Consider the following 16,167-nt stretch of genomic DNA (forward strand, 5'->3'; position numbering starts at 1 on the left):
GGTACTGATTGAGAATGATCAGCCATGATCACATTGAATGGCAGTGCTGGCTCGAAGGGCCGAATGGCCTCCTCCTGCACCTATTGTCTATTGTCCTAGACTCTCCCACTGGTGGAAACGCCCTCTCCACATTCACTCTATCCAGGCCTTTCACTATTCGGTACGTTTCAATGAGGTCCCCCCCTCATCCTTCTAAACTCCAGCGAGTACAGGCCCAGTGCCGTCAAACGTCAATCACATATCAACCCAATCATTCCTGGGATCATTCTCGTAAACCTCCGCCGGGCCCCCTCCCAACGGCGGCACATCCTTCCTCGGATATGGGGCCCAAAGAGCAGTGGCAGGTCACCAGCAAAGCTGCCTTGCTGACAGCGACAACGCTTCTGAACAACGAGAGTGGGGTCAGAGTCAACCTGCAGCCAGACACCACCCTGTCTGGGGGAAGGTTCACTAAATCAACCCGACATCCAATTTGTCCACTATGGAACGTCTTCAAGTTCTACATTACTGGCTTACAATCCACCTGGCACCGTTAAAGCAAATAGACACGGAGACATTTGCATTACGGTTGTGCAGAAATCGAAGTTATCAAAGCTGAGTTTCTAACGTAACAAAGCCAGTTCAACGAGGGACGTGTTACTTTGTCTGTTCTTCCCACACACTGCCTGATCTGCTAAGCACTTTATAGATTTAGGTTTAGACAATAGGTGCAGGAAGAGGCCATTCGGCCCTTCGAGCCAGCACCTCCATTCAATGTGATCATGGCTGATCATTCTCAATCAGTACCCCGTTCCTGCCTTCTCCCCATACCCTCTGACTCCGCTATCCTTAAGAGCTCTATCTAGCTCTCTCTTGAATGCATTCAGAGAATTGGCCTCCACTGCCTTCTGAGGCAGAGAGGGATATGGGCCAGTCACAGGAAGGTGGGACTAGTGCAGATGGGGCGTGTTGGTCAGCATGGACCAGGTGGGCCTAAGGGCCTGTTTCTGTGCTGCATGGCCATGACTCCCAGAATTGTGTGTATTTTGGCAGCTGGAGATTCATAGGTGGCCATTCGATCCGTCATGATGATGCCAGCCCTGAGAGAGGCCTGCCTAATTCGACCAACTCCCAGGTTTTATTTTCATAACCCTGGACAATGTTCTCTTCAGACATGGTACGTACCCAACTGCCATTGCCGTTTATTGTGGGATCTGATGGTAATGTTTTATGTCGTCTGATCCAGATATCAAATCAACTGGTTTAGTGCAGGAGAATGTCCCCTGCCCAGACGCTCATTTGAAGTAGAGTCCCGACCCAAAGCCTTGCCTGTCCATTCCCTCCACAGATGCTGCCTGACTTACCGGGTTCCTCCAGCACTTGTTCTGCTCAATATGATAATGTGTAAACCTAGAACAATTCAATTTTCTCTAGGACACTTTATATTCAGAAAGCCTTTTCAAACACACCTCTGCTATGAACAAAACACAGTGCTGAAGGAACTCAGCAGGTCAGGCAGCATCCGAGTTTGAGTTCAGTTTATTGTCACATGTACCAAAATACAGTGAAAAGCTTTTGTTGCGTGCTAACCAGTCAGCGGAAAGATAATACATTACAATAGAGCCATCCATAGTGTACAGATACCTGATAAAGGAAATACCATGAATAATGTTTAGTGCAAAATAAAGCCAGTAAAGTCCAATCAAAAGATAGTCCGAGGGTATCCAAAGAAGTAAATAGTAGTTCAGGACTGTTCTGTCTGAAGAAGGGTCTCGACCCGAAACGTCACCCATTCCTTCTCTCCTGAGATGCTGCCTGACCTGCTGAGTTACTCCAGCATTTTGTGAATAAATACCTTCGATTTGTACCAGCATCTGCAGTTATTTTCTTATTCTAGCAGTTGGTAGGATGGTTCAGTTGCCTGATAACAGCTGGGTAGTAACTGTTCCTGAATCTGGAGCTGTGCATTTTCACACTTCTGTAGTTTTTGTTCGATGTGAGAGGGGAGAAGAGGGAGTGACCGGGGTGAGACTGGCTCTTGATTATGCTGCTGGCCTTCTCAAGGTGTAAATGGACTCATTGGAAGGGAAGTTGGTTTGCGTGATAATCTGGGCAGCGTCCACAACTCTCTGCAATTTCTTGCGGTCTTGAATGGAGCTGTTCCCAAACCATGTTGCGATGCATCCAAACCATACCGAGGGAATGGACGCAGGATGTTTCGGGTCTGGACCCTTCTTCAGACTGCTCAAGATTCCAGCATCCGCAGATGTACTGCTAATTATCTTCCATCTACAATCACGAGTCTTAGCCTCACTCCTTTAGTGCTCTGGCATCAAAGACCTCCTGCTTTTGAAAACCTCCAATAGGTTTCGCCTTTTATGTTTGCAACCTTCATTGTATAGAAGTTAAGCCAATGGTGCTTCCGTGGCAGTACAAGGCTGTACACCTCACGGTGCAGGGTGACATTTCCAACGTAATGGGTCACTAACTGCATTCAATTGAAGCCAAGTCACTAGATTCTGGAGTCATTGACTGGAGTCACTGAAAATTTACCAACTGAACGATTTCGACCATGACACATTTTTTAAAAATCAACTTTTGATTATTTGCTAATGAAAAAATGTGGTCTTTTTTAATCTCAGTAGTATGAGAACATGTTAATATCATATCCCAGTGTGATTGCTTTCCACAGAGTGAAGCCAATAAGAACATTATTTGTTAAACTGAGGTGTACCTAATAGTTAAGGACAGAGCGCTGGAGTAACTCAGCGGGTCAGGCAGCATTGCTGGAGATCATGGATAGCGGAAGTTTCCGGTCGATGCCCTTCTTCAGACTGAAAATTGTCTGACCCAAAACGTCACCTAACCATGTTCTCCAGAGATATTTATTCACAAAATGCTGGAGTAACTCAGCGGGTCAGGCAGCATCTCAGGAGAGAAGGAATGGGTGACGTTTCGGGTCGAGACCCTTCTTCAGACTGAGATGTTCTCCAGAGATGCTGCCGGAACCTGTGAGTCACTCCAGCAATCGGTGTCTTTTTGTGTATTAACCAGCATCAGCAGTTCCTTGTAGCCACGTACCGAAAAATTACCAGAGTTTATAAGACTTCCCTGCAGTAATTCGGAGAAAGCAAAATAATTCAGAGATTGTATTTGGATTTATTTCTGCATCGGACGGTCATAACACTTCAAAGTGGGTTTATTAAGTGCGGAACAATCCAGAATGTCCAGAGGTTCCTGACCCAAGTTGTTGCATTTACATTGGTTTCCAGCAATATATGATAACTACACGTGAATTCAGGCGTACATTTGCGGAGCGAAGGAAGATTTCTGGCAACCAGTTTACAGTACAACAGCAGTCAAGACAGTGCACCTTCTAATGGTGTTATAAAAAGATGTATGTCTACCGCACCAATTCAAGGTGTTACCTACCACCCAGTGTAAATCAGACGGCTGGATTTCACTTAACGTTCACTTCACTCTCATTCAGAACATCTTGCTTCTGGTGGAAGTACTGGCGAAACCAATCGATATGTTCAATCTTCCGCTGCACCGTTAAATGGGGATTCTTGCTTAACCCGTTGGCGACCAGGTGAATGAAGTGGCGGATCGGACCCTCCTCGGGGAACCCGTGCAAGTGTTTCTCCAGGAACACGTGCTCATGGAATTCCACACCTTCCTCTTCTTCCAGACCTGGAACATCAGCGGGAATTTTAAAACTACATCATTACCAAACTGAACAAAGAAAATCCTGAACAAAAAAAACAAAAAAAAACCACAAGCCAGACCTTCCATTTTATGATTTGGCTTCAGCTTCACTGAATAATAATACTTTGTCTTAGTAGAGGGGGAAAACGCACACCTCCAGATTCAGGAATAGTTTCTTTCCAGCTGTTATCAGGCAACTGAACCATCCTATCACCAACTAGAGAGCAGTCCTGAGCTGTCATCTACCTCGGTCTATCTTTAATCGGACTTTATTTTGCACTAAACATTATTTCCTTTATCCTGTATCTGTACACTGTGGACGGCTCGATTGCATCATGTGTAGTCCTTCCACTCATTGGATAGCATGCAATAAAAAGCTTTTCACTGTATCTCGGTACACGTGACAATAAACTAAACCACCTCGGCTTAAATCTCCTCAAGGTATGCCAACTTTGAAGACGTTCTCCTCCTCTCTCCAACCCAGTCTGAAGAAGGGTTCTGACCAGAGACATCATCTGTTCCTTTTCTCCAGAGATGCTGCCTGACCCGCTGAGTTACTCCAGCATTTTGCGTCAATCTTCGGTATAAACCAGCATCTGCAGTTCCTTCCTACACATTCAGCACAGACATTGAGGGGCAAAAGGACTGTTCCTGACTGTTCTATGTAAACTTATGGAATGCAAATGAAAGATTGCATGAACCTTATTTTTGATAGATCGGATTGCAAACAATAAATTTAAATTGGAGTTATCATAACACAGCTATACATGGTGGCATGACCACCCTTGGAGTGCTGCGTGCAGTCCTGGTAGCCCGGCTCCAGGAAGGATGCCAGTAAGTTAGAAAGGGTGCAGAAGAGATTCAAGGGGACTGGATGGCCTTGAGTTACAAGGAGAGTGGATGGCCTGCATCGTAAGAGGCTCAGCGGTGTCCTTGTAGAGGTATATAAAATCATGAAGGGAGTAGATAAGGAGGTTGGTCAGCCTCTCTCCCAACCAAGGGGAGTTTAAAACTAGAAGACATCGATTTAAGGCGAGAGGGGAAACATTTTTAAAAGGACCCGAGGGTGGTGGGAATATGGAACAAGCTGCCAGAGGAGATAGTTGAGGCAGTTGATGCTGGTTTGTACCGGAGGTAGACGACGCAGGTACTATAACATTGAAAAGACACTTGGACAGGTGCATGGACAGGACAGGTTTAGAGGGATGTGGGCCAAAGGCGGGCAGGTGGCACTAGTGTAGATGGGGCATGTTGGTTCTTTGTGGACAAGTTGGGCCGATAGATAGGTAGGTGGCCGGGGGGGGGGGTGTGCATGTGTGCATGTGTGCACGTGTGTTAAATGGACACAGAATGAGCATGGTAAAGTCACGTACCGGCCTCATTGTCGACAGGGAAGTGCCGGAGCTTCCCTTCCTTTGTCCACTGGATCATCTCCTCAAAGCCATTGCGGGGCAAGTGGTCGGCAACATCCGCTATGCGACCGGCCTGCTCCACATCCCACAGTGACAGCTGCAGCACTGGCAAAACATAATCCAATCATCAAACGCTCAGATACCACTATCTCCGGTTACCACCATCTAGTTTCAGACAACCAGCAAATATATTGGCGGCACGGTGGCGCAGCGGTAGAGTTGCTGCTTTACAGCGAATGCAGCGCCGGAGACTCAGGTTCGATCCTGACTACGGGTGTTGCACTGTAAGGAGTTTGTACGTTCTCCCCGTGACCTGCGTGGGTTTTCTCCGAGATCTTCGGTTTCCTCCCATACTCCAAAGACGTACAGGTATGTAGGTTAATTGGCTGGGTAAATGTAAAGAATTGTCCCTAGTGGGTGTAGGATAGTGTTAATGTACGGGGATCGCTGGGCGGCACGGACTTGGTGGGCCGAAAAGGCCTGTTTCCGGCTGTATATATATGATATGATATATTGTTATCTGTACTTTTACACTGTTTAATTTTCAAAAGATACAATGCTATCTTAATCCATTTTCTTTGACTTGTAACCCAAGGTGATTGGAGGAAAGAGCAACTCACTTCAAAGCAGACCTTCCATTAAAGCTTTCTTGCTGCCTGGATGAGGGGAGTATTAGCTGCTGGGAGAGGTCGCACAGACTTGCACTGTTGTCTCTGGAACGCTGGAGGTTGCGAGGAGACCAGGCAGAAGTAGTTAAAACTATGAGGCACAGGTAAGACAGTGAGAACCTTTATCCCAGGATGGAAAAATCAAAGACTAGAGGGCATAGCTGCAAGGGGAGAGGGGGAAAGTTTAAACAGATGCGCAGGCCAGGTGGTGGTGGGGGCCTGGGACTTGCTGCCAAGGGGTGGTGGTGGTGGCAAATACGAGTAGTGGCATTTAAGAGACTTTGGTATTTAAGACACATGGATACGTAGGGACTGGAGGGATATGGATTATGCGCAGGTAGGTAAGAGTTGGTCCTGGCATCATGATCTGTACTGACATTGTGGGCCGAAGGGCCTGTTCCTGTGCTGTACTGTTCTATGACAAGGAAGAGAAATTCAGAAAGAATTTGCTGATGTATAAAGAACAGACTTATGGAACAACCAGTAGTATAAGTAAAATAACTGCAGATGCTGGTACAAATCGAAGGTATTTATTCACAAAATGCTGGAGTAACTCAGCAGGTCAGGCAGCATCTCGGGAGAGAAGGAATGGGTGACGTTTCGGGTCGAGACCCTTCTTCAGACTGATGTCAGGGGGGCGGGACAAAGGAAGGATATAGGTGGAGACAGGAAGACAGTGGGAGATCTGGGAAGGGGGAAGGGAAGAGAGGGCACTTCAACTCCCCCTCCCATTCCCAGTCTGACCTTTCTGACATGGGCCTCCTCCAGTGCCATAGTGAGGCCCAACGGAAATTGGAGGAACAGCACCTCATATTTCGCCTGGGTAGCTTGCAGCCCAGTGGTATGAACATTGACTTCTCCAACTTTAGATAGTTCCTCTGTCCCTCTCTTCCCCTCCCCCTTCCCAGATCTCCCTCTATCTTCCTGTCTCCACCTATATCCTTCCTTTGTCCCGCCCCCCTGACATCAGTCTGAAGAAGGGTCTCGACCTGAAACGTCGCCCATTCCTTCTTTCCCGAGATGCTGCCTGACCCGCTGAGTTACTCCAGCATATGGAACAACCAGTGATCGAAATGTCCCAGCGCACCAGTATTTTTTCTCAGCCTTCCGATGAGGGCATGCAACAGATCTATTAGTAACAACACGATGATTCAGGAAGGAATATCTCACCATTCAAACTCTAAATGGTCAAGCATTGATAATAGAAATATGAAAAATTATGCAAGAAAAATGCAACAAACCAGTTGCTGGTACGTTTTCTGATTCCGTTTGCACAGGGAAGATGTTTAGTCTCCTCCCAGTGTAGAGCCCCTTCCTGATAGAGAAAGATGAAGTGTGGTTTATGGACATTCCCAACAAAAACATAGATAAAATGTTGGTTTCATAGTCCTGTTAGCTTGCTGACGTTAAATTAAAACATGTTCACGTTTACCATCCCTGGAAATTGACCATTTTGAAATTTGTCATTTTTGTTTAAAAAAAACCCAAATCACAGAGAGAAAAGAAATCTTTCCTTATTTCCATTTCTCCGAGGCATCTCAACATGAAGTAGCTTTATAATGTTATCAGGTCAATACAGTCAAATACAGCAGGCACCATTTGCCAGACCCCAGAGATCATCTCTGGCGATCTCGCCTCCACAGTTCCCAATATCATCGTTCCCCAGCTCCACACTGCCAGCTTCTATCTCCTTCCCAATATCAATGAGCAGGCCTGCCCTAGCAGACCCATTGTTCCTGCCTGCTCCTGCCCCACCAAATTCATCTCCACATACCTTGATTCCATCCCCCCCCCTCCAGTCCCTTCCCAGATGATACAAAGCTAGGTGGCAGTGTGAACTGTGAGGAAGATGCTATGAGGTTGCAGGGTGACTTGGACAGGTTGTGCAAGGACTTGGACAGGGTGACTTGGGCGGATGCTTGGCAGATGCAGTTTAATGTGGATACGTGTAAGGTTATCCACTTTGGTGGTAAGAATAGGAAGGCAGATTATTATCTGAATGGTGTCAAGTTAGGAAAAGGGGACGTACAACAAGATCTGGGTGTCCTAGTGCATCAGTCACTGAAAGGAAGCTTGCAGGTACAGCAGGCAGTGAAGAAAGCCAATGGAATGTTGGCCTTCATAACAAGAGGTGTAGAGTATAGGAGCAAAGAGGTCCTTCTGCAGTTGTACAGAGCCCTAGTGAGACCGCACCTGGAGTACTGTGTGCAGTTTTGGTCTCCAAATTTGAGGAAGGATATTCTTGCTATTGAGGGCGTGCAGTGTAGGTTTACTAGGTTAATTCCCGGAATGGCGGGACTGTCATATGTTGAAAGACTGGAGTGACTAGGCTTGTATACACTGGAATTTAGAAGGATGAGAGGGAATCTTATCGAAACGTATAAGATTATTAAGGGTTGGACACGTTAGAGGCAGGAAACATGTTCCCAATGTTGGGGGAGTCCAGAACCAGGGGCCACAGTTTGAGAATAAGGGGTAGGCCATTTAGAACAGAGATGAGGAAAAACTTTTTCAGTCAGAGAGTTGTGAATCTGTGGAATTCACTGCCTCAGAAGGCAGTGGAGGCCAATTCTCTGAATACATTCAAGAGAGAGCTAGATAGAGCTCTTAATGATAGCGGAGTCAGGGGGTATGGGGAGAAGGCAGGAACGGGGTACTGATTGAGAATGATCAGCCATGATCACATTGAATGGCGGTGCTGGCTCGAAGGGCCGAATGGCCTACTCCTGCACCTATTGTCTATTGTCTATTCCCACCTGCATCCAAGACATCTCACACTCTCTGCAATATTTCAATGACTTGAAATTCCTAGGCCCCTATTGCCTAATCTTTATCACGGACGCCCAGTCCCTGTACATGGAAACATAGAAAATAGGCGCAGGAGTAGGCCAACAGCACTGCCATTCAATAACATCATGGCTGATCATCCAGAATCAGTCCCCCATTCCTGATTTTCCCCATATCCGTTAGACCTAAGAGCAAAGTCTAACTCCCTCTTGAAAACATCCAGTGAATTGGCCTCCACTGCCTTCTGTGGCAGAGAATTCCACAGATTCACAACTCTCTGGGTGGAAAGGTTTCTCCTCATCTCAGTCCTAAATGGCCGACCCCTTATTCTTAAACTGTGGCCCCTGGTTCTGGACTCCCCCAACATTGGGAACATTTTTCCTGCATCTAGCCTGTCCAATCCCTTAAGGATTTGATGCTTCTATAAGATCCCCTCTCGTCTCCCCTTTACACCGCCATCCCCCATCAGGACACACAGCCCTCCGGTCTCTCCCCGAACGTACCATGAACCTCCAGTCCCTTTACACCTCCATTCAAAATGCATCTGATCCCTGGTCTCTGGCGCCGTAAGGCAGCTTAAGGGATGAAGGACAGGGAATTGTGGGTGATACTGTGGCATGGACCGTGAGGGGAATGGATAGGGTATGGATGAGGAATCGCAAGGTATTTAAATATTGCAGGGAGTGTCTCGGATGTAGGTGGGAAGGGACTGGACAGGGGTGGGTAGGATGGAGCCCAGGTATGTGGAGATGAATTTAGTGAGGCAGGAGGCCATGGGTCTGCCAGGGCAGTCCTGCGTGTGGATTTTGGGAAGGAGATAGAAACTGGCACAGTAGCTGACTTGTCTTTGTTTATTTGTCCCCCACATGAGTTTGAAATCAAAACATTTGTCTCAACCTCGGGGCGATGTTATTACCAAGATGATTAATAGAAGTACCTCTTCCTCAGTGCGTTGAGCTCACTAGTAATTCCTCTGTGGTGAACGAAGCCTTGCCCGTCATCATCGAAGCGGATTTGGCTGGCGGTCCCGGTCCTGGTCCTGGTCCTGGTCCTGGTCCCAGCCTGTGCACCAGTGCCCTGCCCAATCTTCATGTTTGCAATTATATCACTGAAATCAGCATCGTTCAAACAGGTTTATTTCTGCAAATCCAGACATGCTTTTTGCTTCTTTCAAACCCACAGTCTGAATATCTTGTCCTTGCAAATGAAAACTATACAATGCTTGATAATAATTAACCGCCTGGGGCCGACAGAAAGAGTTAAGCAGCTTTACCACTGATCCCAAAGAAAACCATGTGTTGTTTCCACGGAATGTGCCTAATTCCAGGATTTTAATAACGCCAGAGGAGCAAATACGGTGAATAGTTCAGTGATATAGCGTGGAAACAGGCCCTTCGGCCCACCGAGACCGTGCCGACCATCGATCACCCCTTCACACTAGTTCTATGTTCCCCCACTTTCTCATCCACTCCCTGCACACTAGGGGCAGTTTACACAGGACCAATTAACGCACTTCAATGAGTGGTGTGATTGGAGAAGGGGCGAGAGGGGAAAGAAAGTCGATCACATTTCCGAGGATTCAGTCGAACGAGTGATGAAACAATGGTGACAGAGCTTCAGGCTGCACCAATCCACACTGCTCCTCATAAAACCAAGACAGGTGGCCTTAGAGTAATCCAGCACGGGCACAGGCCCTTCGGCCCAATTATCCCATGCCGCCCGAGATGCCCCATTTAAGTTATGAACTAGGTAAGTACATTCATGCAGCCTGACCCGCTGAGTTACTTCAGCACTTTGTTTCTTTTTTTAAAATATAAACCAGCATCTGCAGTTCCTTATTTCTACACTAGTGTCTTTTAAATGCTGTTATAGTAGCTGCCCCAGCTACCTCCTGTGGGAGCCCATCCCATCTATATACTAAATCTCTCGTTTGTTTATTTGTTTGTTCCTGAACTACAGCCAAAACGGTACACGATAGTGTGACAGTTTTAGGCCCACCTTACTCACTGTCGTCCCTTTGGTGCTAATGGAAGAAGTTTAATTGAAATCGGTGTTATATTTTAAAAGTTATTCACATTTTAAAGTTTAAATCTATCTCTTAGGGAGGAAGGGGGGAGGGAGGGAGGGGGGAAAAGAGGGAGGGAGGGGGGAGGAGGAAGGAGCAGGGGGGTTGAGAGGGATGGAGTGGGGGAAGGGTGAGGGGAGAAGGGGGGAGAGGGAAAAGGGGGGAGAGGGAGAAGGGGGGAGAGGGAGAAGGGGGGAGAGGGAGAAGGGGGGAGAGGGAGAAGGGGGGAGAGGGAGAAGGGGGGAGAGGGAGAAGGGGGGAGAGGGAGAAGGGGGGAGAGGGAGAAGGGGGGAGAGGGAGAAGGGGGGAGAGGGAGAAGGGGGGAGAGGGAGAAGGGGGGAGAGGGAGAAGGGGGGAGAGGGAGAAGGGGGGAGAGGGAGAAGGGGGGAGAGGGAGAAGGGGGGAGAGGGAGAAGGGGGAGAGGGAGAAGGGGGAGAGGGAGAAGGGGGAGAGGGAGAAGGGGGAGAGGGAGAAGGGGGAGAGGGAGAAGGGGGAGAGGGAGAAGGGGGAGAGGGAGAAGGGGGAGAGGGAGAAGGGGGAGAGGGAGAAGGGGGAGAGGGAGAAGGGGGAGAGGGAGAAGGGGGGAGAGGGAGAAGGGGGAGAGGGAGAAGGGGGAGAGGGAGAAGGGGGAGAGGGAGAAGGGGGGAGAGGTAGAAGGGGGAGAGGTAGAAGGGGGGAGAGGTAGAAGGGGGGAGAGGTAGAAGGGGGGAGAGGTAGAAGGGGGGAGAGGGAGGAGAGGGAGAAGAGGGAGAAGGGATAGAGGTAGAAGGGGGGAGAGGTAGAAGGGGGGAGAGGTAGAAGGGGGGAGAGGTAGAAGGGGGGAGAGGTAGAAGGGGGAGAGGTAGAAGGGGGGAGAGGTAGAAGGGGGAGAGGTAGAAGGGGGGAGAGGGAGAAAGGGAGAAGGGGAGAGGGAGAAGGGGGGAGAGGGAGAAGGGGGGAGAGGGAGAAGGGGGGAGAGGGAGAAGGGGGAGAGGGAGAAGGGGAGAGGGAGAAGGGGAGAGGGAGAAGGGGAGAGGGAGAAGGGGAGAGGGAGAAGGGGGAGAGGGAGAAGGGGGGAGAGGGAGAAGGGGAGAGGGAGAAGGGGGGAGAGGGAGAAGGGGGAGAGGGAGAAGGGGGAGAGGGAGAAGGGGGAGAGGGAGAAGGGGGAGAGGGAGAAGGGGGAGAGGGAGAAGGGGGAGAGGGAGAAGGGGGAGAGGGAGAAGGGGGAGAGGGAGAAGGGGGGAGAGGGAGAAGGGGGGAGAGGGAGAAGGGGGGAGAGGGAGAAGGGGGGAGAGGGAGAAGGGGGGAGAGGGAGAAGGGGGGAGAGGGAGAAGGGGGGAGAGGGAGAAGGGGGGAGAGGGAGAAGAGGGAGAAGGGGGGAGAGGGAGAAGGGGGAGAGGGAGAAGGGGGAGAGGGAGAAGGGGGAGAGGGAGAAGGGGGAGAGGGAGAAGAGGGAGAAGGGGGGAGAGGGAGAAGGGGGGAGAGGGAGAAGGGGGGAGAGGGAGAAGGGGGGAGAGGGAGAAGGGGGGGAGAGGGAGAAGGGGGGAGAGGGAGAAGGGGGGAGAGGGAGAAGGGGGGAGAGGGAGAAGGGGGGGGAGAGGGAGAAGGGGGGGAGAGGGAGAAGGGGGGAGAGGGAGAAGGGGGGAGAGGGAGAAGGGGGGGAGAGGGAGAAGGGGGGGAGAGGGAGAAGGGGGGGAGAGGGAGAAGGGGGGGGGGGGAAGGGATGGGTGGTGCACCAATGCAAGAGAGGTTTGGGCCCAATGGGTCCACTTGTTCTAGTGTTTAGTAAAGCCAAGCCATATAGCATTTCTTTGTGCAATAAGCTTTATTTCTTTGATATATTTAAACTGTACTACTTATCCAAACGAATAACGATAGAAGTAGCTGACCCACCAGTTTGATCCTATTTCTACCGTTGCTTATTGTTCAACAGTGTCAAACAATTAACGGTAAATGGAACCACTACAATTTGGGGGTTTCTTTAATTTGTACATTATGTTTCAAAATTATTCTCTCCAATATTTGTCACGTTTTGCCTCCCAGGAATGCATATTCGGAAGGTATAAAATCTCTCCAGTTCAGATGAAGGTCTGGAGACGTGTTCATTACAATCCAGACACACAGGTAATTGGTTATAAGTTCAAAAGTGATGGGAGCAGAATTAGGCCATTCGGCCCATCAAGTCCACTCCGCCATTCAATCATGGCTGATCTATCTCTCCCTCTCGAAGGTATTTATTCACAAAATGCTGGAGTAACTCAGCGGGTCAGGCAGCTTCTCAGGAGAGAAGGAATGGGTGATGTTTCGGGTCGAAACCCTTCTTCACACAGGGGTCTCGACCCGAAACGTCATCCATTCCTTCTCTCCTGAGATGCTGCCTGACCCGCTGAGTTACTCCAGCATTTTGTGAATAAATACCTTCAATTTGTACCAGCATCTGCAGTTATTTTCTTACACTATCTCTCCCTCTCAATCCCATTCTCGCCTTCTCCCCTTAACCCCGGACACCTGTACTAATCAAGAATCTATCTCTGCCTTAAAAATATCCATTAACAAGGCCTCCACAGCCTTCTGTGGCAATGAATTCCACATATTCACCACCCTCTGGCTAAAGAAATTCCTCCTCATCTCCTTCCAAAAGGAAAGTCCTTTCATTCTGAGGCTGTGGCCTCTGGTCCTTGACTCTCCGACTAGTGGAAACATCATCTCCGCATCCACTCTACCAAGATTGGTAGCAATCGGAAATAGCAGAACAGCACAAGGCTCTGTCAGCACTTTATTCTGCAAGAACATTCCTTCACTTGGTTGTTCCAGAAGATGTTCAATTTTGAATTATATCAAAGAAGCTTGCCTTTTTAATTTTTTATCTTACAGCACGCCAATAGAAAAGTCTTTTTTTTTAAGGATGTAGACAAATTGAATTAATACGTCTATGGAGACAGTTTTGGATGCATTGAATTCCAAAAGAGAAGTCTTTTAGGCTGCCGGTGTTAATTTGGTCTGCTCCATTGTCGAGAGATTGCAATCTGGTGCAGCCAGGATTAGCTATCTAGTTGTTGTTTTGCAGTTGTTATTGGTGGCAGATTGTCAAATAAATCAGGTCATGGCATTATCTACTGAGGCACACACAAGTGCTCCTCACTAAACCATGAGCACTGGAGACAGTATCTGACATATGGCAAATTAGACTACTTTAATAAATATTGAGTCACAGTAAAAAAACAAAAAAAAACAAGTATGTTATCATCCACCCGTTATTTTACAGAAAATCAATCCTGAACTCGATGACACTAAGAAAACTTGATCAATCTTTTCTGAGTTGAAAGAAACGTTGGTGCAAGTGAACGTACTAATTATTCTGGGTAGCGTTTTGAAAATTATGATATTTCAGTGTTTTGATTTTTTTAAATTGGGATTGGCGGTTACCACCAGCTTCCAGTGCTATACTGAATCAATTTGGTACACTTTGTTCATACAATAAGACTACATTTTAAACATATCTAAAAAAAAAACGCTAAATACATTTTAGTTTCACCCAGTTTTTCTGCAGAATAAAGAATCTTTTCACAGGATGCCCAAATTTATTCCTCTCTCCTTTGGAGCCACTATTGGCAAAAAAAGAAAATAATAATTTAAACCCAAGTCATTTTTTTTTTCCCCCCACACAGAGGGCGGTGTGTGTGTGTGTGTGTGTGTGTGGAACGAGCTGCCGGAGGAGGTAGTTGAGGCAGGGACTATCACAACATTTAAGACACTTGGACAGGTACATGCACAGGAAAGGTTTAGAGGGATATGGGACAAATGGGACTAGTGGAGATGGGGCATCTTGGTCAGCATGGAGGCGTTGGGCCGAAGGGCCTGTTCCCATGCTGTATGACTCCAAATGACTTTGAGGCAGGCAGTCAGAGACATACAGACCAGAATGATCACCTGACCATTGCTGGTCCACACTGAAATGCCAACAAATGACCATACATTTCTGGCCACTGAAGCACTTCAACTGTACGCCTCTCCAATGCAATGATCAGGGACTGATAGCAGGAGATTAGTCCACAAACCTCCGGCTTAAAAGCATTCTTTGGGACTATCAGCACCTCTGGTAAACTTTATCAAGCCTCATATATTGTCAGTGAGTCCTGGAATAATAGCGGTTCTCTGGAGAACATTGATAGGTGACTTCTTCAGATCGGAACCCTTCTTCAGTCGAGTCTGCAAATCTGAAACGTCGTCCGTCCATTCCCTCCACAGATGCTGCCTGACCCACTGAGCTCTTCCTCTGTGTTTTACTCACGATTCCAGCCCCTGCAGTTCCTTGTCCCTCCATTTCGTATGTGGTATTGTTCTCGACCATTTTTTTGAAAAGGTCTAATTTATCCCATGCTGTTTGGAGGTGTAGCAAAGATTACTGAGGCACAAGAAACTGCAGGTGCTGAAATCTTGAGCCAAAACACAAAGTGCTGGAGGGAGCATCTGCAGAGTGAGTGGAGGTGATGTTTCTGGCCGGCATCGTTCTGGCGACACAGTCTGCCTGTCCATTTCCTCCACAGATGCTTCCTGGCCCACAAGTTCCTCTGGCACTTTGCGCATTTTGATTAGCATATGTGCTGAGAAGGCAGCAAAACTGTCTCCAGACCCCTATTTTTGAAGATGGATGTCCCATCACACTGAGGATACGAGATAAAGTGAAGGAGTACTCGGCTTGTACTCGCTGGAATTTAGAAGATTGAGGGGGGAATCTTATAGAAACTTACAAAATTCTTAAGGGGTTGGACAGGCTAGATGCAGGAAGATTGTTCCCGATGTTGGGGAAGTCCAGAACAAGGGGTCACAGTTTAAGGATAAGGGCAGAACAAGGGGTCACAGTTTAAGGATAAGGGGGAAGTCTTTTAGGACCGAGATGAGAAAGTTTTTTTTCACACAGAGTGGTGAATCTGTGGAATACTCTGCTACAGAAGGTAGCTGAGGCCAGTTCATTGGCTATATTTAAGAGGGAGTTAGATGTGGCCCTTGTGGCTAAAGGGATCAGGGGGTATGGAGAGAAGGGAGGTACGGGATACTGAGTTGGATGATCAGCCATGATCATATTGAATGGCGGTGCAGGCTCGAAGGGCCGAATGGCCTACTCCTGCACTTATTTTCTATGTTTCTATGAGTCATTCCTCGGCCAGGCAAAGCTGCAGAAGCGGATACAACTGCGACCTTTAATAGACATTTGCACGGATATATGGATAGGAAGCGTTTCGGTAGGATAGGAGTCAAATGCAGGGAAATGGGACTAACCCAGAATGCCATCTTGGTCGGCATGTTCCAGTGCTGCACAGCTCTATGACTCCATTACATGAAGACAAACTAGTATGATGTTAGAGCTCTGGAAATCAGAGGCCCGGATACCCAGTCTCATAGCGACTTGAAGATTGAATTTGGAAAAGCCAGTGAGCAGGGAATACAGGGCATTTTGTGGGGCGAGGGGTGGGATGGATTGAGATAACCAATCGATCTCTAACTCTACAGAAGGGTCTCGACCTGAAACGTCACCCATTCCTTCTCTCCTGAGATGCTGCCTGACCTG

The 16,167-nt window shown here is 48.0% G+C and overlaps 1 protein-coding gene across 5 annotated transcripts in view; it reads right to left on the reverse strand.

The window, feature by feature from the left end:
* Positions 1 to 3,020: 3,020 nt before the first annotated feature.
* The window catches only part of mrps31 (mitochondrial ribosomal protein S31), a 32,149-nt gene continuing 19,002 nt past the window's right edge, over positions 3,021 to 16,167 (reverse strand). For 3 of the 5 annotated variants that reach the window (XM_078402856.1, XM_078402855.1, XM_078402857.1), the window contains 4 exons: positions 9,492 to 9,662; positions 7,009 to 7,082; positions 5,061 to 5,204; positions 3,022 to 3,672 (listed from right to left, as the gene is read on the reverse strand). In XM_078402856.1, coding sequence (XP_078258982.1) covers positions 3,440 to 3,672; positions 5,061 to 5,204; positions 7,009 to 7,082; positions 9,492 to 9,662 — 622 coding nt within the window. In that variant the 3' untranslated portion in view covers positions 3,022 to 3,439. Of the gene's footprint in view, positions 3,673 to 5,060; positions 5,205 to 7,008; positions 7,083 to 9,491; positions 9,663 to 16,167 lie in introns of all 5 variants that reach the window. The other 2 variants (XM_078402854.1, XM_078402853.1) reach the window with 1 other exon arrangement.

The sequence above is a fragment of the Rhinoraja longicauda genome, chromosome 7 (genome assembly GCF_053455715.1).
Source record: "Rhinoraja longicauda isolate Sanriku21f chromosome 7, sRhiLon1.1, whole genome shotgun sequence".
In the NCBI taxonomy this organism is placed as follows: domain Eukaryota; kingdom Metazoa; phylum Chordata; class Chondrichthyes; order Rajiformes; family Arhynchobatidae; genus Rhinoraja; species Rhinoraja longicauda.